General features: G+C 35.2%; 1 protein-coding gene across 6 annotated transcripts in view; it reads right to left on the minus strand.

Moving 5' to 3' along the window:
- Positions 1-19,908, minus strand: part of LOC122023597 (SWI/SNF-related matrix-associated actin-dependent regulator of chromatin subfamily A-like protein 1) — a 51,145-nt gene extending 31,237 nt beyond the window's left edge. For 5 of the 6 annotated variants that reach the window (XR_006123169.1, XM_042581793.1, XM_042581794.1 and 2 more), the window contains exons 1-11: positions 19,629-19,908; positions 18,607-18,661; positions 18,442-18,533; positions 18,299-18,354; positions 18,137-18,212; positions 17,819-17,885; positions 16,966-17,032; positions 12,168-12,234; positions 6,842-6,925; positions 6,714-6,755; positions 5,388-5,543 (exon numbers count right to left, since the gene is read on the minus strand). Coding sequence is in view for 5 of the 6 variants with exons in the window: in XM_042581793.1 (XP_042437727.1) it covers positions 5,388-5,543; positions 6,714-6,755; positions 6,842-6,925; positions 12,168-12,234; positions 16,966-17,032; positions 17,819-17,885; positions 18,137-18,212; positions 18,299-18,354; positions 18,442-18,533; positions 18,607-18,661; positions 19,629-19,838 (972 nt within the window). In the remaining variant the exon portion in view is untranslated. Of the gene's footprint in view, positions 1-5,387; positions 5,544-6,713; positions 6,756-6,841; positions 6,926-12,167; positions 12,235-16,965; positions 17,033-17,818; positions 17,886-18,136; positions 18,213-18,298; positions 18,355-18,441; positions 18,534-18,606; positions 18,662-18,938; positions 19,002-19,628 lie in introns of those variants that run through there. The other variant, XM_042581796.1, reaches the window with a different exon arrangement.
- Positions 19,909-25,097: the final 5,189 nt, after the last annotated feature.

Here is a 25,097-nt window from a genome sequence, read left to right on the forward strand (position 1 = left end):
GAGAAAATTTTAAAAAATCTTATGTATAACCTGAAAGCTACTCTTTCCTTTCGAGAAAAATGGTTTGGTAATGCAGGATTAACTACACTCTGGCTTTAAGAAAAAAGGGCAGGCACATCAAAAACAGTTTGTAATTTAAGATGAAGGCATAAGAATATCTTTCACAAATAGAAAAAGGAAAAATACAATCAAAGTCACTCTAGCTCCTAGGATCAACACAACGACAAGGAATCTACATCGATTATATATAGGTCAATGCAGTGGAGACGGCAGGGCTTACGTGGCAGGACTAGTCAACAAAGAGGTCAGGTGGTGTGGTCAGGACTTGGTCAACATAGACTCCACATGGCAAACCAACCGGACTCACCGGCTTGCTGAGCCAACCTCCCGACCAGGCGAGGTGAGGCGAGGCTAGCTTATCCGACTTCCGAGCCGATCTACCGACCCACTATATGTCGAGGCAGACCCATGATCTCTTGCCCACTCCCCCCATATTCTCCTCCCCTCCTCCCCATGATCTCTATGGGTACATCACATTTATAAAAGGGCAGGTACATGCTCCACAAAGGGGCCTCTCTAACTCACGCTTTCTAATTACTCTGTCCCCTTTTTTGAAACACCATGATGACTTGGGCATCGGAGTAATTTCGCCGAGGCAACTCCCGGCAAGCCCTTTGATGTTTGTTACTCTCCACAGGAATTGCTGCGCTACGGGAAGAAATCTAGAAGAATACCTCAACGTCATCGTTTTTTATGCCAACATGTACTGTCACCGTATTGGTGAGATTTCTAGACCAGAACAAAATGGCGTCGTCCGTGGGAAACGTTAGCAAAAGATGTCGAGCGATCACTCGAATGATTTTCCCAAACCATTTCACCCATGCAGATCTGATATTTTCTCGGATTCTTAAAAATCCTAATCTACCGTAGTGTGAACCAAAAGTAAAGGATCCTCTCTTCTATATTTTTAATTTATCAATCCTACTTGATCTTTCCCTTTCGAGTACCAGCCATGGGGGCCATGGGGTCGACGACAACAAATCCTCTTCGATAGCACCCTCCAAGGTGTACAATTCGTCTCCTCCTCAAATCAAAACCCTAGGGGTTCTCTTCTCCCTCGACCCCTAGGTCTTCCTTGCCTCAATCAAGATCTCCTCATCTTCCCCAATCGTCCAATTGAACATAGGCCTTGACTCAGGGTTTGCATCTTCTGCCCTTTTCTTAGAAGGATCAGATCTTGGTTTTCACCTTACTAAAATAAATCATTTTTCCCAATGGTTTGTAATTGTAATTGCTTCTTTTAATCGTGTTGTTTGATAATTGAGCTCTTGAGATATGCCTCTTGAGCAACAGCAGGTGAAGACTAGGAGGTGCTTGTCTCGTAAACATCATTTCATCCTGAGGAGCAACAAGAGAAGGACAGGTACAAGGAGGGGCATGCACTAGCGGCGGTGCCTCCTGGAGGTCGTCTAACTTCGCTTCCGATCCCTCCTCTGCCTTCCTCTCCGCTTGTTCCAAGCATTGCCTTTATCGTAACTCAAGGCTTCTGCCGGCCTCGATGTCGCTCACAAAAGCATTCTCTGCTAGCGCTCAACTTATGGATGTGAACAGGGGAAAGGGAGTTTAGAGTGTTGAACTGGAAGGGCCTCGAATTGGTCGGCTTCAACATTCGAGGATGAGCACCTTAGGCTACTAATCTAAATGGGGCACGTTGTCACTGCTTTTGAAGGCATCATTTTTCTACTCCTTAAGAGTTATGGTATAGAAAAGTGGACCAAATCGGTGCCTGGTGAGGTGATGCAAGATCCTCAAGATATTCCTCGAGAGCGTCATACACAACGCCGTCGTGTGGTTCCTTCTCCTTATTCTCTGCCTTCGTCATCCTATCTTAAGATAAATCTCTTCACTCCCTTACACAAAAGATCTACGCTTGCGTCTCTGATGGTTTGTTTTAGTCAAAATTAGCAATGAAAAGATCTACTATGCTGAGAAGTTTTTTAAAATTTATTGCTATTTTTCCTGTTGATATGTCTTTCTGCATGAGGGGTTCGAGGACAGAGTGATCATATCCTTCCAACACGAGGCCACTCCATTCCTTCTCTGTGGCTGTTTGGGTGAGTTTGAGGTTCTCTATGCAATGACACAGGGAAGGTGTTCAACGCAATGTCTGAACCAAACATGGGCTACTCCATCAGGTTAGTCGCCTCATCTGTCCGCAACTCAAGAAGTCGGTGATGAAATCTCAGATTGAAATATCATGATCAGCACCTTGCAACAAAAAGAACAATCATATTGTCTCTCTATTGTTACATGCTGATGTAATATCCACGATTATCAAAGACAACAAATTTGTGGAGTTTCAGAAAAGCTGGAGTAAGTTTGATGACCATGTTTTTGAGCCTTCAAATAAATCTGGGAAAAGTATGAACCATAGCATTCAGGTTACAATAGATCAAATATCATTGAGGGATGAGTAGACGATGCATGAAGAATGTTTGAGAGAATTCCTGAGAAGAATGTTGTCTATGAGAATTGCTTGATTTCATGCTATCCAGAATCTGATTAATTACTCTTGCACATCTTTTCAAGTATGGTTGAAATCAGAGAACTCCAGCAAGTTCCATTCATTTATCTTAAAAGCTCCTCACATTCTGTAAGAAGAGGAGCAGTACAGAGTGCAAAAAAATAGGACAAATATGGGTAGCACAAAGGAGTATTTGTTGCCGTCTTTCCAGCATTCCCCTTGCAGTTGAGCATGGATTTTAGTGGCAAGGTAATCTCTTTTGTCCAGCTGCAATTATTTCAGTAATACCAATTGTGATTTTTCCTCAAATATATCTATGTTCCTGAGTTATGGTGAAAGCAAATGCTGATATACTATTTCGTCATGAAAAGAATCAGAGGTTTGAGCAATGCTCAAAGCATAATTCGGCCAAGTAAAAACAAGCATCGAACTACAGCAATCATTGTCAATTCCGGAACAACAGTTGACCCAAAGACAGGCAAAGAGGTAAAAGACAAAGAAAGGATGGTATTCAACTATAAACGCCTAAATGACATCACACACAAAGACCAATATAGCCTCCCAGGCATAAACACTATCCTAAAGAAGGTCAGTAATAATTGTATTTTCTCTAAATTTGATTTGAAGAATGGCTTCCATCAAGTAGCCATGCACCCCGACTCAATTGAATTGACAGCATTCTGGTTCCAGATGGCCTTTATGAATGGCAGGTGATGTCATTCGGACTTAAAAATGCCCTTGCTATTTTCAAAGAAAAATGGATAATTGCTTCAGAGGTACGGAAGAATATATTGTTGTATATATTGATGATATATTGATATTCTCTCGTGATAAGCAAAGCCATGCACAACACCTCAGAAGTATGCTAAGTATATACAAAGAGCATGGACTGGTGCTAAGCCCAACTAAGATGAAAATCATCGTCTCTGAAATTGAATTTTTGGGAGCAGTAATAGGCAATTTGCATGGTTACAGCTTTTGATCCTATATTATTCTCACTGATTAGTGGAATTTGAAGGCCAAGTGCAAAAGTGATAGAAAGGACTCTGAACAAAATTATGAATGCATAATCTTTTATCTGCTTTCATACCAATTCGAACTTTACTCTCCTTGGCAAGATCAGTCTCTTAACACTCACTTTGTATTATCTTTTATAATCACATCCTTTTTCCTAACTCGATATCAATGACAAGATAAGTCTCCTATTTTCTCCCCGACTCCGCAGGCACTCAGGAGTCAAGGGATCGAGCTATTCTCTCCCGACTCGGACATATCGTAGATGGAGCATCTAATTCCATTGGTCTCGGACCAGAGGCATCTATCAACAAATATCCTTTTTAGGGCTCAAATAGTTCTCTGCGGGACTCAAAGACAATCGTGCTCCCACGAACTTAAATTGCCCTCCTCAGGGTCCAAAGACAATCGTGTTCCCACGAACTCAAATTATCCTTTTCATGATCCAAATTCACTCGGTCTCGGACCATCAGCAATTGTCCTTTATCCTATAAGTTATTCTCTCTCTGGCTCCACGAGTACTAAGATCGAGCTTATTATTATCTCCCAACTCAAACATAATCGCAGATCGAGTTATTCTCTCTCCGACTCCACCGGCATTTGGGAGTCATGAGATTGAGCTTATTATTCTCCCGACTCAAATATAGTCGTGGATCAAGTTATTTCTCGCCCGAGTTAGACATAATCACGGCTCGGACATAGTTACGGATCAAGCATTTACTCCCTTTGTCTCAAATAAAGGTGTCCCTCGACTTTTCCTTCGTATCAACTCCTTGTCTTCACACTACGTCTAATCGTATGTGTTGCATTTTTATATAATATATGTTGTGGTCCTCCCTTTTAACTTTACCTTGAGGTACTTAGTCACATGAACCTTGACGTTCGTTGGCAAGACAATTGTCTAGTCAATCGAACTACATCCTCCTTCAACTAGAGTAAAGAGGATGCTTGTGATGCGATGGAAACGACAGAGCCCACATGGCAGGACCCGATCGACAAAGAGGTCGAGTGGCATGGTCAGGACTTGGTCAACATAGACTGCACATGGTGAACCGATCGGACTCACCGACTTGTCAAGCTGACCTCCCAACTAGCCGATCCGACTTTTGAGCTGATCTATTGACCCGTTGTATGTCGAGGCAGACATGGGTCATGTTCCCCACTCACCCATGATCTCCTGCCCACTCCCCTCATGTTCTCCTCTCCTCCTCTCCATGATCTATATGGGTGCGTCACATTTATAAAAGGACAGGTACATGCTCCTCAAAGGGGGCCTCTCTAACTCACGCCTCTTAATTACTTTCTCCCCTTTTTCGAAACACCATGATGACTTAGACATCGGAGTGGTTTCGCTGGGGCAAACCCTTCGAAGTTTGTTACTCTCCACGAGAATCGCCACGCTATAGGTGTTACTCTCCACGAGAATCGCCACGCTACAGGAAGAAATGTAGGAGAAGACCTAAACGTCATTGTTCTTTGTGCCGAGGTAGACTTCTGCCGCCATGTGATCATGATCAGATTTCCAGACTAGAACACAGGCCTTTAGGTATCTATTCAGATATGATAGATACTACATCAAACATGAATAGACCCTAAAATCTCATTTTGTACATTTTGGATACATGATATACAACTTTTACTTATAAAAAAAAAAGGAAATAATATAAAAGGGCAACTAAATTTATTTCCAAAAGTTTCTTAAACAATAACAAGTATATGTTAGTTTAATTGGCTAAGACACAGGGTTTTGACTAGCCATCCTTAATTTGTCACTAAATGCAAGTCAGAATATGAGTGCAAAATAAAGAGATAAATAGGATAGAGAAGAAAATGAGAAAATTTTAATTACCTTAAACTCAGAAGCCAATAAAATATCTTGTATCTTGGGAACTACATCATAAGAGACTATGTTGAATACACCATCTAGATGGATACTTGATTTTAAATGCGAAAATACTATCTTAAATCCAGCCTTGTTAGAACCTCCAGATTGAGATAGCACTACCTGCAAAGACAAACAACCATGACTGTTAATTACTCACTAATAATCACATAGCATTCATGTTTAGTATTTTACAGGAAACATATCAATGCTAGCAGATGGAACAAAAAACTTACCTATCTAGTATGCATGTCATCAGACCTAACAAAAAACTTCATTCATGGCAACTGGCAAGGAACAAAATTTAATTCATGCACAAGTTTGGATGATACCATCTAGCATGCTGAAGATCTCAAATTATGATGCATTGAATAATTTATCATTATCAATGTTGTTTCTTTTTGCCCTAGTCCATAAGCCATTTGTCTTATAATTAGCATAAATATAAAAAAAAAATCACGGATATGTATATAATGGATACTTATGGCAGACTAAATAGTGTTCTAATGTATTGATTTGTGTGTATTCATGTACACATAAATAAGTTAAAAATAAATAAATGTACACATATTTTTAAATTTTTAAATGATTTTTTTCAAGCTTCTATGACAGCAAGTACAATAGTGTGTGGCTATTGCAAAAACTTAGTCTGTGCAATACCATGTTATTATCACAAGATTTTAACCATTTGTGACAGTGTTGTGACAGTATTACAACATCACTGAGAGCAACTCATTCGTTGCCATGAGATTTCTTACAGTGTTGCTTTGTGCACTCGCCACAGTTGGATTCTATCACAAAAATCCTTCTACAGCATCCAAGGTTTCTAAGATAGCAAGTATTGTCATGGAAACCCTCTTTTTCTTTACTGGGGGTAGTGCAAAGAGCTACATCCTAACATGATAGTATCATGTCAATTCCTTATCTTACTTTGAACTATAGGTAACAGCAAAATATTACAAATAGAAGTACACGAGGAAACATAGAAAATAATATGAAACAATCATTCTATTTCTCTAAGAGGATGTAAAATGGCAAAATGATCATACTCTTATGAAGATAATGTATTATGATTTATGGACCCAACAATGGTGATTTCCTTTTATAATGACATTTTGCATATAAAAAATCCATTTCTGTTTTCTTTCTGTGAGAATGTAGAAAAGTTAGTTTAAATGTAGTAGCAAAGAGATAATAATCATGCATAGGATAAACTAAAATATCAATATTCCAGAAAAAGAATTTAGCTTTATGATTCAGGTAGAAAGCTTTTAAAGGAATGTAACAATATACCAGAATATCTGCAAACGGTATATTAAGCCACTGCTGAATCATCTGAAAACCACATTTAAAACAATCAAATTAACTGAAGAACAATGGATATCCTACCATGACATCAATAGGCATGGTGTGATACTCACAAAAGCCCATTGTATACGTAAGGAAGATGGAGTAATAACAAGAACAGGCCATGCCTCAGGCATGCATGCAGCAACAGCAATTGCCTGTGGAAGAAAGCAATTAATTTCAATAAGCAGCAAGATTAGCACTCCATTGGGAGGCAATAATATTTTCTGTTGCAAACCTAAATCAACAGTACCAAAATCTACCAAACAAAAATGAAAAAGTAAATTCCTATTGTGCGCCTCTTATGATACAGTCTGAATCCAATAATAGAAGAGAACAAAAAGGTGAATTGGAGATGAGTTGACTTGAGCAGTTGTCATAAAGGTACAAGAATACTAAACTAGAATATGATACCCATATTGGAGACTATAAGTTCACTTGCTTGATTAGGTTTACTAGCAAATAGCTAACTAAATATGTATCGTTTACTTCTTATGAAGTATAACAGCTTTGATTTAAAAATTACTTGACCATCCATTTAAAGCAAGATAAATATCAAAAACTGTGCTAGACAAACTAAGTGTACAACAACAATAAAAAGGGTCGGCTATATGAATCCTTTTACGTCATTGAGCTCTATCTCCTACTATATCATCATCTATACGTAAACAAATTTTATCTTATTTTATTGTTGTTAACCAAGATTTTTTTCGTCTTCCTCTTCCTCGTTAGATATGCGTGTTTGTCATAGTTTCACATCAAGCATTTATTGATCGTCTAAATACATGCTCGTACCATCTTAAACGTGTCTCGGAGTTTCCCCTCAACAGATGTAACTCCAACTTTCTCTCTAATACTCTCATTTCTTATTCTGTCCCTCCTCGTATGTCAACACATACACCTTAACATCCTCATCTCTGCAACTGTCATCTTCTGCTCCATATAGCATAGCAGGTCTAACTGCGATTTTGTAAAATTTTCCTTTAAATTTTAGGGATACTTTACAATCACATAAAACACCTTACGCTCTCCTCCATTTCAACCTGCTTGTATTCTATGTAAGACATCTTTCTCAATCCCTCCATCATTTTGCAAAAATGATCCAAAATATCTAAAGCTCTCGGTTTCGGGCAACTCGTCATCTCCTATCTTAACAATTGTCTCATTACGTCTAATTTTGCTAAATTTAAATTTCATATATTTTATTTTTATTCTACTAAACCTAAAATCTTTCCCTTCTAGTGTTTCCCGTCAAAATTCTAGTTTAGCATTTACTCCTTCGCGTGTTTCATCTAACAAAATAATATTATATGTAAATAACATGCACCATGATACTGTGTCTTGAATGTGTGCAATGAGTTTGTCCATAATTAGTTAAAAAGATAAGGACTCAGAGCTGATTCTTGATGTAACCCTATCTTTATTGGAAATGTTTCAGTTATTCTGCCCGAAGTCTTTACTCTGATCGTTACATCCTCGTACATATCCTTAGTTCAATATATGTTACGCTAACACCTCTCTTTTCTAGAATTCCCCATCTAATTTCTCTTGGTACTTTATCATAAGCTTTTTCTAAGTCAAGGAATATCATGCGTAGATCTTGTTTTTGCTCATAATATTTTTCAATTAATTGTCTAAGAAGATGTATAGCTTCTATTATCAACCTTCTAGGTATGAATCCAAATTCATTTTCAATCACCATGGTCTCCTTAATCTTTTTTCTATTAATCTTTCCCAAAATTTCATGGTATGACTCATTAGTTTAATACCCTATAGTTTACATAATCTTGTACATCTCCCTTGTTCTTATAATAAGAAACTAGAGTACTTATCCTCTTATCAGGTATTTTTTTCGTTTTCAATATCAAGTTAAATAATTTTGTAAGTCATTCAATACCTTATTTCTTAGGCACTTACATACCTCTATAGGAATATCATTTGGTCCAACGGTTTTTCCATTGTGCATCCCATTTAAAGCTTATTCTACTTCTGAAGTCTGAATTCTACGATAAAATTTAAATTTCTATCCTCATTTGACCTACTTAAATTACCTAAAGTTAAATTGGTCACCTAAACGTTCATTAAAAAGTTGATGAAAATACCTCTTCAACCACTCTTTTATTTCTCCATCATTTACTAATACCTTATTACATTCATTTTTAATATATTTTATTTGGATAAGATATCTTGTCTTCCTTTCTCTCACTTTAGCTATTCTATAAATGTATTTTTCCCCTTGTTTGTATCCAATTTTTGATATAATCGTTCAAAAATTTTATTTTTGCTTCATTCTCTCTTAGCTTGTTTCTTGGCTATTGTATATTTTTTTAAGTTTTCCTCGTTCTTACAAATATATAATTCCTTATAAGCTATTCATTTTTCCTTCCCTTTCTCTTATACTTTCTCATTCCACCACCAAGATTTCTTAGTGGTGCATGTCTCTTTGACTCACCGAGTACACTCTCAGCTATTATTTTCAACTTTAATATCATCTTATCCCATGTCGTATTAGAGTCACCGTATATTTCACCTAATGTTTGTACTCCTACCTTCTCCTTAAATATATTTTGTTTCCCATACTTTAACCTCCACCACTTAATTTTAGGAGTCATATATATTTTCTTTTTATTCATACTATGTTTAAGGCATATATCCAATACTACTAACATATGTTGGGTAGTTAAGTTTTTTCGAGGGATAACCTTGCAATATTTACAAATATTTCTATCCTTCTTCCTAACCATAAGAAAATCAATTTGCGATTTATTATTCCCACTTTTGAATGTGACTAAGTGGTTTTCTCTTTTCTTAAAAAATGTATTAGCTAATATAAAGTCATATATTATCACAAAATCTAATATAGTTTTCCCATCCTTATTTCTCGTTTCAAACTCATAACCCCATGTACTCTCTCATATTCTCATTTTTCACTCCGACATGTTTATCTAGATCACCTCCTATTAAAATCATTCATTTGGCGGAATGTTTTGTAATATTTCATCTAAGTCGTCCCAAAACCTTGATTTAGTAGCTTCATCTAATCCTACTTACGGTGTAAAAAAGGTTCTTATGTTTCATATTCCAAATCTTAGATTATTAATTTTCCTATCATATTTGCTCTTATCCAACCTATGGTATGAGAACTCTTGCCTATTTAACACCACACCCAAGTTCTCGTAGAGATGTAGCGGTCTTTATCGATACGTTACAATTGAACCTTACAACGCGAACTCTTACATATTGAGCACTACACTCGAGTTCTGGAGATGTAATGGTCCTTGCCGAGACGTTACATCGAACCCTGCAACGCGTTCCTTCCAGAAACAATCTAGCATTAGCACAATAGTTTAATGAATTCATTCATTGAATAGTTGTCATAGTTTTAATGTTGGCTGGCAACCTAACGCAATCCTCCTTTTTTATCCGGGCTTGGGACCGATCATGACTGGTTCGCACGGACAGAGTTGACAAACTTAAGTGTGAGTTGACAAAATGCTGATCAGTGTAAGAGATGCTATAGTCAACAAGTTTAGTTAAATGGCTTGATTGTTATAAAATGAATGATAATGGAAACATCTCTCCTAGTTGTACCCTGTATGTAGACGTCAACCCAAATAGAGAAGATGGAGCCTAGTTATAACTTGCATGCTGTGAAGCATCGATACTGACAGTCTGAAACCTACATGGAGACAACAAGCATTAGGCAGTTACATTGTTCATATCTGGTTCCATGTCATTCAGCAGAAGTGAAATACATCATTCCATCCATTGACTCCCACCAAAACAGGATTGGCCTGGGGCATAAATACCTTCTGCTTGATCCCAACCATGTAATACCTATACCAAGGGATCAATGCATTGGTTTCAGCCTATATCAGTGATATGAACTCCAATATTATTCAAGAACAGTAAATGAACGAGTAGATTTCTTCCTCCTTTTCTTCTTCTCTCTCTTCTTCACCTTCTCATCTATGGTCTGCTCAATCTATTATTGGTCCTTGTGTCCCCTTGACACAGAGCGGTGAAGAACAAATACTGACATCCCTTTGCATCCTCTTCAAACTCTAGCAATGGAAGCAAGGGTTCATCCTTGTAGTCATCCTGCTTGAGATGTAGTGAGGGTTCCAATCCTCTTCGAGATGAGCGGATAACTCTGGGCAATAGTGAAACTGCTCAGCAGCGTCCTAACTTCCTCTTTGAGACACAAAGGCAACAGCTGACTCTCCCTTGATTCCTATTCAAGACAGTACAAATTAGAACTACAAGCATTCCACTACTCTTTACTCCTTGCCCTTCCCATTTCTTCTTCTTCCTCTCCTCTTATTCTTCCTCCTAATTAGTTCCAAGTGACACCACCATCTCAACAGGCCGTCAACATCATCAACACAATCTCATCTTAGCCGAGGTTTACGAACAGTGCATAAGTACTACATTAAAAAATAATAAATATTCTCAAGCTCTTTTTACATATGCCAGCTTAACTGCTATGAATTTGATATATTTCTTACCTTTTATAGGTAATAGGCCAAATAGTAGGAGATGAGAAAATAGGTTAAGATGGTATGGACATGTTCAAAGGCACAAAGAAGATGGTATGGACATGGCCAATAGATTCTACAGTCAGAACTGTAAAAATGTTTAGCGTTGAAGGCACAAAGAAGAAATGAAGACAAAAGAAAATTTAATTATGTAGTCAAAAATCAATTAATTAACATATTTCAAGGAATATAGACTTGCATGGAGCAAAATGGAAGGGCAAGTTCCAAATACCTAGCCACAGATAGATAGTAAAAAAAAAAACAACTTGAAAATAATAATATTTCAAGCCAAGTGGAAGGAGATCAAAGAATGAAATCAGTCTGAAAGTAGGTTGGCATGATTCCACCTGTGTATCATGGGTCCATAAAAGTCAATACTAATACCATACCATCTTGGCAAGAGACTGAAATCCATAATGAAGCCAAGATTTAACCATTGATGAAGAAGAATATGTGCAATTTGAACAATCTTCTAATACAGAATCATATATACCAAATGTTGCGTGGCAAATGTTTTGGTTGAGCACCACCCCAATTCTAAGCAACCTGAATTTCAGCTTGCTAACAAAAAACTATATGCTATTTTACAATGTTTTAATTTCAAACATTTGACAGTTTTGACTTTTTAGTTGAAGCCTTTAGGTATTGCAAGTTTTCGACTCGGTGGAGGCTGAGATTCTCAAAGTTGCAAATGCTACCTTACCCATAAGAAATGCACCAAAAGACATTAGACCCAAACAAAAGGGGAAATAACAAAATAAGTATTGGATGTCATCAATAAAAGAAGATTAAACTTAAATTACACACTAAATACTTAAGAACTTGAAAGCACAATACAAGTTCTGGGCCCAAGATCCAATGCCTGTAATGTCTTTCCAAGACCCATCTCATCAGCTAGAAGAACACGCCCACCATGCTGCAAAATGAATCTAATATAGAAAATTTTAACATGCAAATCAGATTACAAAAATTTAGAATTCTGGAATAAGAAAAAGATAAATGGTTAACGCAGCTCTTAAACATTCAGGTATGATCAATACAATTTTGATGTACAATTATAAATTATTAACAAATAATGTCAGTTCAAAAAAAACAGAAATTATGTTACAACAAATTTAGCATGATTCATGTTCTTCACGTGTTAATGAATCATTCGCCCACTATCTTCATTACTTTGTACTTCTCCTATTTCTAAGTAAACTCTGTATTGTATTCAGATTTCAACCAATAGTCTCTAGTTTGTACTCGGATCTCAAAATTTAATCAAATTTTATTGAACCTTCTTTGGAGTCAGTCTCCATTGTTGTCGCACAATTGCTTCGTGTCGTTCCTTATCTCCCATTGGCACCAACCCACCTTACAATTTAATCAAATCTATTTCATTATTATTTTTATTTGTCAAATATTTCATTATTGTTTTTCTACAACTCATGGACCAATGCTTGTCATAAATGTCTCAACTCTCACAACCATCATCTGCCATTTCACCAACTGCAAGTTAAGTTCATTGCACCGTGCCTTAAGGCTGTCACAATTTCACATCCAGAACATTCATATCTTTGATGTTGTCAAATATAAAAGAATGTATCAAAAAGCATGTGGCCAGCAGCCACAACTGTCATCGTTAATCACCAACTGCAAGTTATGCTTGTTGCACCTGTGCTTTAAAGCAGACACACTTCATTAAAGGGTGTGAGTGTGTGTTGTCGTTGGAAACGAAAGATATATGATGTCAAAAAAATTAATTACCAAGATTATCTTGTATAAATTCCAGTAAGCCCTAAGGTAATCTCCTAAATCTTTCTGCTTGAAGCCTGCTACAAGCCGACTCCATCTCTTAATAGACACAACAAGGTAGATGAAAGTTTTTTATTTTTTTTGCCCAATATGATAAACTCTTTTGGAAGCTTTGACGATTAATTATGTTGTCTTCTTTAGTTCTTTTTGTTTAATAGTTAAGCATTGATGATTAATATTCTTTTTGTTGAATAACTCAGAGGCCTGCCTGAGAAATAGGGTCAGCCATTATAGATTTGAGGCAAATAAATTAAATATTGGACAATGTTCTTCCTTTAAGCAATTCAAAAATAGTGTCAGCCATTATATTAGCTTATTTATGTTAGCTTGTATATGCATTTGTAGGGGTGGGCAAAAGGTTGGTTAAACTGAATACTGAAGTTTAAAGTTTGGTTCGATTAATTCAGTTTTTTCTTTAAAATATTGGTTATTTAGGTCAAATAGGTTCAGTCTCAGTTTTAAAAGTACAAATTGGTTAAACCAATTAAACTGAAAATAGCAATTGACTGCTATATTGTTACCAGTCGATTGCTATAGTAGTCAGTCAATGCAAATCATCAATCGATTGCTATAGCAGTCGATTGATGAATTGACTGCTAGACTTAAAAAATCAAATAGATTGTTTAACAATTGATCCTTCAACTCGACTGTTAATCATATTGATGAAAAGCATTGATGAAAAATACAATTATTTCAATTTTTGACTGTTTGATTTGTTCGGGTTTTGTTGGGAAGTTCAGTAGGTTCGGTTAAGTAAAAAAAAAAAAAAATCAGATTTAAACGGTTTGATCATTTCAATTATTAACCGATTGCTCACCCCTATGCATTTGATGCATTAGCCAATGGTATGGGAAACCAAATATACCTGCCAAGTATTTTAATAGAATGGTTCGTATTTATTAAAAAGTAGAAGCAAGTCACTCACGGAGAAACCAAATATACCTACCATCACCACATTAAATTCAAATTCTATCACTTCATCATTGTGATCAAACAATGATGAAAATTGTCAAATCAAATAGTTTCAAACACTTAAATTCATAAAACAAGCAGGTTGTTGTGATTTGGTCATCCACCACAGTTATTGTTATAGGCACCACCTTCACGTCCACATCCATCACCCCCAATAAATCTTTGTTAGTAATTAAAAATTTACCAATAAATAAATGTAAAATAGTTGAGTCAAAAATAAATGAAGACCATAAAAGTTCCAGTGCATCACCAAAGGAGAAAAAAAAAAGAAAAATAATTTGAATTATTGTCATCCTTATGATTTATGCATTTAGATCTTTCCATATCTACAAATTGGTATTAAGTGACTTACAATATCTACAAATTGGTATTAAGTGACTTACAAATTGTTTGATTAAGTGACTTAGTTGCTTGATGATGTAGGTATTGAAACTTTAATGTATATCCACATTGGGAGAAAGTAGTGCCGACAGATTTTAAATTGTTGAGCATTTGGCGTGAGCCATGTTTATCAATTTTATAATCTATAGCTTTTTTCTCTAGTCTATATATGCATAAATTAAGGTGGGAAGGACATATACACAGTGCACTAGACCCAGCTTTAATATCTTATTCTGAGCTAAAGTTTCAGTGATGACCAAAACAATACGATTTTGATACCATGCCAAAGTGACAAGAGGTGGAGGGAGTAATTAGAGATGGAGGAAGGACGAAGATAAAGAAAGAAAAGAAGGCATCAATATAGCTGGTGATGCGCATTAAATATTCATTCCATGCCGAATATTTTGTTCCCAACTAAAGTTGCTCGATTTCAGCACCGCGGTGCTGGGGTTTTAGTCTCCAACCAGAGTGGTTTGAGTTCAGCGCCAAGGTGTTGGAACTTGGAAGTTTGGTTTCCAACTTGGGTGGCTCCATTTTAGCATCATATTGTCCTGACACTCATTGTACTTTGGCATGCATTGAAGCATGTCTAGATAAATTTAGATGAGATTATTTCTTTAATACCCATTTCTTTAGTTATTTGCTTATACAAGCAAGACAATTGTAATTGTCAATTGAAATAAATTTTGTTGTGCTATAATTGTAGTGATATTCGACATATATTAAAGCACACCCATATGAATTTAGATTAATTTTACTCAATTCTCTTTCATTCAAATTTTCTAATTTTTAAAGAACTATATCAATTAGTAATTAAATTAAATATAATTTTACTTTTTTGTACTTTAATGTGCGTTGAGGTAAATTTATTAAGTTTTATACCTATGATATTTTTCCACTACTTGTTTAAGTATAAAAATAAAACTATAGGAATTAGAGAAACAAATAAATCAGAATTTTGAGGAAACAAGCTATTAAAAAATAATAAACATTACCTTAATTCAAGCTTCAATAAGAGTTTTGGTTTTTGAATTGAACGATATTGTTTCAATATAGTGTCGATGTCCTAAGTTTAAGGTTTTAAGCTTAAGTATAGATAAAGCATATGAAATTTAAATTTAGTAATAGTAAACATAATAAGACAATTATTAAGATCGAAGATAATGAATTATCTATATGATTAAAAGTTTTAAGTATTTAAGATCATTTTTGCAAAAACGTAGAGGAGTTAATAGAGATATTTTACATAGGATATAAGCAAGATGATTAAAATGAAGGAGGGCATCATGTGTTTTTTGTGATCATAAAGTACCTTTTAAGCTCGTAAAGTACCTCTAAAGGTTAAAGAAAAGTTCTACAAAACAGTAGCTAGATCTATTATATTATATAAATTTGAATATTGAACTATGAAGCGAACACACGAACAGAAGATGAGTTGTAAAGATAAGGATATTAAGGTGGATATGCAGAGATACGAGGATAGACAAGATAAAAAATAAAAATATTAGAGAAAATTAAGGTTGCACCTATTGAGGAAAAACTATGAGACATGAGTTTAAGAGAGTATGAACATGTACTTAGGCAACCAACAAATATTCCATTAAGCGATGTGAGATCATGATCAATACAACATCAATCGAAGAAAAGAGAGATCAAAGAAAACTTGATTAGCAACGATAAATAAGATAAAATATATTTACATATATATATATATATATAGTAGGGAACCAAGCCCAATTATATAGAAGGATACATATAACCAACCCTACTTAGTAGCATAAAGGCTTGGTTGTTATTGTTGTATAATGTCGAGGTTTTATGTATGGTGTCGATGGCAAATTAGAGGTGTAAAGCGGAAGATGTAGAAGGAAAAGAACATAAGATACCTATATAGTTAAGTTCTGAATTTATGTTCCATCTAGAATAGTACAATTTTGATATTATTTTGTATGGACACCAGTTTAAAAAAAATAACATTATCTCAATTCATCTTGATCAATATCGTAATATATAAAGGGTATTAAGTCTCATTATGATAAGACATTCATGACATTGACACGATATACGAGATTTCAAACTATACTTGAATCCATATGGATATGTGCATAAGTGTGTCAAAGCATGTCAAGTGTCAGCACAACATGATACTCATCAGCATGATTAGTACAAGAAATACCGGAGAGTTAACTCATGACAATCTCATGCTTCTATCATATACAAATAGTATATTTCAACCATGCCACCTAACATGGTATATTTCAAACCATGAACTAGACACAACTTACAATCTTGCAAACATGAGTAAATGGTTAAATGAAACCTAAACCTTTATATAGGATCCATGTTATTCAAAACCTAAACCTTTGTATAGGATCCATGTTCTCTTCAAAAATCAGTTGTATATTATATGCCTAACTTCTTCGAAAGGTAGAAGAATATATGGTCAAATGAAACCTATACCTTTCGATAGGGATCCATATTATCTTTAAAAACAGTAGTATACTACATACCTAACTCCTTCTCTTTGGAAAGGTAGAAGTTTCGTCTCAAGATAGCTTGGCATCCTGTCATAGAGATCTTTCCAGAAGGTTAATTAGTATCATATTGGAAAAAGTTAATACAAGAGTTATCAATAAAAAAAGGAGTGAACATATTAGAAAAGTGTTGCAACACTCTACATCAGAATGACCTTACAAAACTCCATAAAAAAGAAGCAATGATTTAAGTATGATGCACACTACCAAGAGAGAAGAAAAGGTGGACTCATAAAATGCGAGCTTCAAGATAGGCCTTCTAGTTCTAAATACAAGAAAAGGTCAAAAATGTGAAAGAACAAATTGAAACGGATTAAAACTGAAACCGAAAAGAGGACGAACAAACAAAGAATCATTACTAATTTAACTAAAGTGAATCATATACTTGACTATGGTTCAAACTAAAAAATCTCTGTCCCTGTCTAGTACCAAATGGAGCTGACACTAGTACAGCACTGGTGTTTGAAGAAACTGAATGGTTCAATTCCATACAAACAAATAAGAAATTACAGCAGAAAACAGTCCATTGTACCTAACTGATGTCAATGCTTGTCAGACCAGTACATACCGCTCTCATCAGGCAATATTCATTCAGATGTAAAACCATGGGCCCATGGCCATGGGATTCAAGTTTCATTTGTGATATAAGGATGAATGATGTGGCATATCAATTAACTTGGAAAGGTAATAGCATGACTACAATGCCCTGAAGCACAAATACAACCATGGAGGCAATGCAAATGCAAACTTATAATAACTAGTATAATTGTAATCATTGACACGCAGTTAGAGGTCATTAAGCATCTCTAACACATGTATGGGCATTTACCTCGAAGATCATTAACAGCAGAGGCAGCTCCCAGGGCACGATGCACCAATACGTCTAGCTTCTCTACCTAAGAATGATGGTTATTTGAGCAAATAATTTTGATTACTTTGGAAAACTTTGTGAACTTTGACTCCCTCACTAGTGTGACACTACTGATCCAAAAAGTAAAAGAACACAACATTTGCCATAGCGTATTCCAATATCTTCATTGATATGATCCACTTTGTTGAATCCATAACCGAAACAAAGGGAAAAAAAAAAAACTATACCTAATAGTCCACAAACATGAGAAAAGACAGTATAAAATAATAGAAATACCTCAACATTTGCACCATTCACTGCACTAAGAACCTCCTCAGCCACTGCCAAGGATGATAGAGGAAACATCCATAGCCTAGTGATTTATCATTGAAGGAATAGAAAATGTAAAGAAACCAATTAAAACAACATTTAGAATATTCATAAAAGTGGGCACAATACCTTTCTTTTGCATGCCAGCTCGTCTTTGGGATCTTGTGAAAAGCATCTACAAGTAACTGGAATGAACATACAAATTATAAAATAACAGATAGTTCTATACAAGTCCAAATACGTGAAATGTAGGTATTGAGAAGATGAATTACCGCATGATATGAGAACTTTGCAGCAATGGCACCACTTTCATGAACACAAAATCTGACAGAAAGTGTGGGTAGGGCAGATCTGGTGCTTTCCCCTAGAAAGGTAAACCAAGTAAGCTCAAATTTTCCTACACGAGACTACTTAAAACAGAACTTTAAGGAAAGTACCTGTCCCTGTGGATATGTCAGCTGAAGAAATATCTTGAGGAGGAAAGGCTTCAACCTAAACAAGATATCAAGATATGATACTTTAAAAGTAGGTTCGTATCCTAGCATTTCCCAAGGTGAAGAGGCATAATGCAGAAATAGAACAGACATGGCAGCAATAAATGGAAAAAAGCATGAATTTTGTAAGTCACAAAAGTGACATTCAGATTGCTATAAGAAATGGCATCGTCGAGACACTAGAGAGCTCATAAAAGATGCATAGGAATTCTAAAGGTGATAAACATAAATCTAAAAGGATGCTATATGTGGTCAAGTAAGACATGAAACGGTACCTATATCATCAACTCACTGCTTCTGAACCCACTCGCTATATACAAATGAGTGCATGTGACCAAAAAACTTGCATGTTGGCTTCACATTTCATATTTCTGCTCGACAGAAAATTATTAAAATTGAATGGGAGGCCTTTGCCTATATAATCAACCAAAAGTGCTAGAAAAGCCATCTACTATCTCTGACAATAAGCATACTTATCATAAGCAAATGTGTGCATGTGACTAAAAAAAGCAAGAGATTCACGAGAATCGCAATTCATTTGAATTGATAATCATCATAACCTACAGGGGAAATCTATGGAAGACAAAAAAAGAAACCAATACAAAAATGTTGTCTTCATATTGCACATGACTATCTACCAGCCATAATGCTATGACTTCATGGAGGCCTTTATTTGGCAGTTCACCGAGAGTGGTGATCGAATTTTTCACTTCATAGACAGAAACTTGAACAAAAGAAACATCCTTCCAGTTCTCGTGACTGTTTTGGATAAAGGATGCCCATAAATTCCCTTCACAGTCAGAAAAAGGCTGAAAGAACCGGTTAAAGGTTAAAAACAAAACTCTATCGCAAAGAGGAGATTGATCGTTAAGTTTAAAAAAAAAATGTCCAGCTTTGCTTAATCGACAAGCCAAGCAGATAAACACGGAATTACATAAACACGAGGACAACCCCTAACTCGTTACCTTGCCGTAGCGGGATTCTAAGGAGGTCTTAGAAGGCGGTTTGTCGACCGGCTTGAAAAGTGGGTTCTTGGAGGCGTCGGCTTGGCGTGCAAGGGGGGAAGAAGATGAGGCAGCGGAGGAAGCTTTCCTCTCAGAGATTTTCCTGATAGCATCCTCCTCCAGGAAGTTGAGCTCTTCTGCACTGAGCCCCCAGTCGTCCAACTCTTCCATTCAATAGCCGCTCCTCAAAACCCTCTCGCCGGCGGCCCGGGAGCGCGATTGGGAAAGGACAACAAAAAAAACAAATGTATATTAACATATACACAAGTTTATTTTAAAAAATATACAAAATTTTCAAATTATAATTTTATATATATACATATATTAAAGTATGTAGCCAAAGATTAGATTAAATCGATTCAATAAATTATTCTAAAACAATGAATTTACAAATACTTTAAATATTAGGTAAGTATTCTTTAATTACATGTTTTATTTTTCATTTGAAGAAAAAATCCTTATAAATTCATCATAACTAAAATTCGAACCATGAATATTTGAATAATGATCTAAATATCCTATCATTTTATCATGACCCAGGGACATATGAATATTAGACTCTATGCCAAGATATCATGTCTTTATAAATTCTTCATTTTGCTTGTCCAATTAATTTCAATTTAGTCTTTTAAATTTTGATATTTGAGCCCTATATTTGTTATTTAAATATATCAAATATTGATATTGAAAAAACAAAAAAGACAGATGAGTAGTTGGTAATGGAAAAGCATAATAGAATACTATTGATAGTGGAAGTCCAAATAAGCTAATGGAAAAGCATAATAGAATACTATTGATAGTGGAAGTCCAAATAAGCTAATGGAAAAGCATAATAGAATACTATTGATAGTGGAAGTCCAAATAAGCTAAAAAAGGCTGGATTATTAGTAGAGATAAATTTAGGTACATCGAGTAGGATTAGATGCTCAGACAATCATAAAGTTCAAGCAAGTCACATATCATCGGATGCTTAGTAAATGATAAAAATACAGTAGATCAAAGTTGATTGAATGTCAATAATGTTAAACTCTCGTAAAATGATAATTATAGGCACGTAGAATATTAGTATGTCAAGATTGATCAGAGACTTGATAAATAAAAGTCCTAATAGATTAGGATTAACTAACTATACAATGGATGAAGCTCTAAAAAAATCATCTATGACTGTCAAACATCCAAATAAATCAAGGTTGATTAGTCCTTAACAAATAAGGAAGTTTCAAAGAGACATGGTCTCTTAACAGATGAGGATTCAGCCTTGGAGCAGCTAAAATTAAATTTAGTTGATCGGTATAAGAATTAAGTCAATTGATAAAGCAACTTAAGGGACGGGATGACTACATTAGATGGGTGAATAGGATTGTTCCTTCTCTTACAGCTGAACTAGTAAGGTCACAATCAATTAATATAGGGAAAATGAAATCATATAAAGAATCACACTTATAAGTAGAGGTACAAATGAGTCAAGTCGTTCATGGATCGTACGTAAAATCATTCAGTCAAAACTCAACTCGAGTTTGAAGTTGACCGAGCTCGAGCTGAGTTTGAGCCAGCTTGATTATAAATTGAGCTTAATTATTATTAGCTTGGTGGCTTGTAGAACCAAACAAGTAAGTGAGAATATATGTCTATAATATATAATATATATTAATTTATTTATTAAAAATAAAATAAAACAAAAACAAGCTCTAGCTCGAATCCATAATTAAATATTGAGTTTGAGCTCGAACTCAACTCTACAAACTCGAGTTCAGTTCAGCTAAACTTATTTACAACCCTACTTATAACAATTGCTAACACATTTATTTAACATTGTTAAAACTCCCAACTCTATTCCTTTTTAATTTCTAGGCTAGTGTTTCAACATTGGCTTTAAACTATGAGCCTCATTTTATGATAACTCTAAGATTTCCAGGAATTAACGATTTGGAGTTTATTTTACCATACACCTATATGTACATCTCTCTATATTCATGGGGGCCGGTATTAGGAGGTCACTAAGGTAGCGGATCTACCTTTAGGATTTTAGTTTGTAGTGCTCAAGGCGTAGCGCAGACGATAAATACATGGCATTTCTAGTGTAATGAACAGGGATCAATTTTCAGAATTTGACGATACGGGATTTACCCTATCATGTACTCAACGTCTGTGTACTTGTATTTACTTCTCTCCATATCCGTATGACTAGCACCAAGTGACCGTTAATATAACGGATCTATTTTTTTAGAATTTTAATTTGTAATCAATTATATATTTCATCCATTAACTCATCCACTAGTTGATTAATTATATTCTAATACTAATTAACTGGTAAACCTTAAACATTAAATTTATTCAGATTATCAATTGTCAATCGAATGTTGACTCTAACTCTGTAGTTCTCATAGGTTGAGTTCACTTATGTTGAGCTCTTCTCTCAATGCCTAAGGATTATAGATCATTTAACACTCATAGCTTGTTAAAGACTTATCATTGGAGCTTAACTTTATTCCTCAACCATCTCCTATCATATTACTTGGTCTCATGAATGTGCACGAACCGTCGACTCTTCCCTATGTTATCCATCATCCTTCACCTATTGCCTCAATCTACTTTTATCCTTGTCGTCTCAATGCTCCTTATCCTATAATCCCTCAATTTGCCTCACACAACTTTCTTCAATCTACATGAACCCCGAGCCATGAAGTTGCCAATATGCACCATACATCACCTCAATGCTCTTTTGTTCAAATGAATCGAGTCGGATCATGAGTTATTTGAGCCGGCTCAAAAAATATTCAATTCGTATTTGAAATTATAAAATTCAAGCCAAACTCGAACACGTTCGAATATTTTTTCAAACCGAATTCAAATCTATAGTATTATGTTCGATTGTTCATGAGCCGCTCGTGAGCCAAACTCAAATCGAATTCTAATTCTTTTTATATAATTTTAACTTAAATATTTCAAATTAATGTTCAAATAATTTGAATTGAATTCAAATTTAAGTCAGAATTATAGTTTGAATATGCTCAAATCAAGGTTCGAACAATTCAAATCGAGCTCGAACTCAAATTTTACTTCGAATCGAACTCGAGTAAAAATTATTTGTATTTCGAACTTCGAATATCATATATTTTTCCAATTCAAATCAATTCGCTTCGTTTGCACCCCTAATCCCATAACATCATTCTTTAATCTATTCGGACCTCAAAATCATTGAGCATGTTATCTTAGCCACGCTAAGTCATATCCATCACTCAACCCTATTAAGTCATAAGCTCTCCAAGCTATATAAGTATTCTTAAATTACTCAAGTAAAAAAAATAAAACCCTAATTATGTAACCACTTTATTGTTGTTCTATTCTATTGCATATCACTTGTCTCGATATTCGATCAACCTAGGTACCTACACACAATCAAAGATTAAAAAAAATATTAGATTATGGATTAGTTGACAGTTAAAGATATAAACTTTCAAAACATTACTTTTCATACCTAGTAAAGGATGTTGGGAATCACATGCTTTCCCTCTATTTTTTACCTATCAAAGTGAAGAAATATGATCTTAAATAACGTTATTTCTCCTGATAGGTGGTAACTTATTGGCTACGATTTTTTAACAAAAGGAACAGTCATATTTTTTTTTATTTATCAAAAGAAACACTCTATTTTCAAAATTATAAAAAATAATATCAAAAATAATGTTATTCCCTTCTTACCCTTCCGGTCAACCTCCTAAATCTTACGTTGTTTTTCAATACATGGCCTCGATATGGAAAAATATCAGGCATGCACTAAGCCTGATATTAGATCATATCAGGCCCGACATGGATTTGATATTTTTCATATTAGACCCAACATGCATGATATGAAAAAATATTAGGCCCAGCGTGGGTCTAATATAGAAAATGTCAGGCTCAGGTTCCATATAAGGCCCATAGTATATTTGATATAGAAAAATATTAGACCCACCATGGGTCTAATATGGGATCATATCAGGCCTAACGATGGACCTGATATGGGAATATATCAGACTCTTTTTAATCTTGAGGAGATGAGATACAATGGAAAACGACGAGAGAGAGGATTTAAGAGGTTGGCGAGAAGGGTAAGAAGGGAATAACATTATTTTTTAATATTTCTTTTTGAAGTTTTAAAATTAGGGTGTTTTTTTAGGTAAATATAAAAAAATTGGCGCCTTTTGCTAAAAAACCGTATGGCCTTTTTTCACCTTTTACTGTGGACGAGTGCAGAATATTTTTATATTGTAAAATTATGCTTCTAATTTGTTTATGATGGAAAAATATTATGGGTGATCGTGAATCGGATTGGTCCGATTATTAGGATAAAAAATTATTCGGCCCTACTAAATCAGATAATATAATATCAAGACCTACATCGGTCCTATACCTGACAGTTATTGTGTATCAGCTATCCGACGGATTGTCAGTTATTTGGATATTCGATCCTATATCCAATGAAATATAAAATATAAATATAAAACAGTAAAAAAATAAAATATTTTAAAATGATAATAGACATGCACGTTGTAGCAGCTAATCGTCAGTAGCTGCTATAACGTGTAGCAGTTTATCGACAGTAACTACTACAACATGTAGCAACTTATCGACAGTAGTTGTTACAAGTAGGGGTGATCACAGTTTGGGTTGGTTCAGTTATTGAGATAAAAAACTATCCACCCCTACTAGATCAGATAATGCAACATTAGAACCCTACATCCGGCCCTATATTCGGCAATTTTTTTTTCTATTCGGATCGGATCGGTATAAGCGGGTTTGTCGGTTTGACGGGTTCAGGGGCGGATCCAGGGGGGCGGCATCGGTGGTCGTCCCCTCTTACCGGCGGTGGACCTCATAGTATTATGGGATTCTACTAGTGGAGATAGAGGATATCATCCCTATTCCGCATAAAAATCGTTCCTCAATTCTTGAATTTCTGGATCCGTCATTGGATGAGTTAACTGCTCACCCCTAAAAAGTATGCTTCTAATTTGACATATATTTTGGAGGATCTCACAAATGTAACCTATGAAGTATTTTCAAATTGTATTTCAGATCGCAAGAAATATTTTCTAGTGACGAATCATTAGATGATAGCTCATTTTCATCATAGTTAAATCGGATTTAAAGTAAACTATCCAAAATATGCTAGATTGATTTTAAAATTTAGATTGCAGTAGTTAACTTTTACAACATATATCAGTTAATTTTTAACTTTTATAATAATTTCATTATTTTATGTAGATTTTATTTATTAGAAAGTGATATTTATGCTATATCAACTGGTTGCTAACTTCTACAATGTGGAATCATCACATCAACGACCCCTCTAGAGCCGGTCCTATGAATATGGAGGGAGGTAAATACAGGTGCACAGCTGAAAGCGCATAGTCGAGACGTTAATCCCAGACAACAATGACACCGCGA

Source organism: Zingiber officinale, chromosome 9B (assembly GCF_018446385.1).
Source record: "Zingiber officinale cultivar Zhangliang chromosome 9B, Zo_v1.1, whole genome shotgun sequence".
NCBI lineage: Eukaryota > Viridiplantae > Streptophyta > Magnoliopsida > Zingiberales > Zingiberaceae > Zingiber > Zingiber officinale.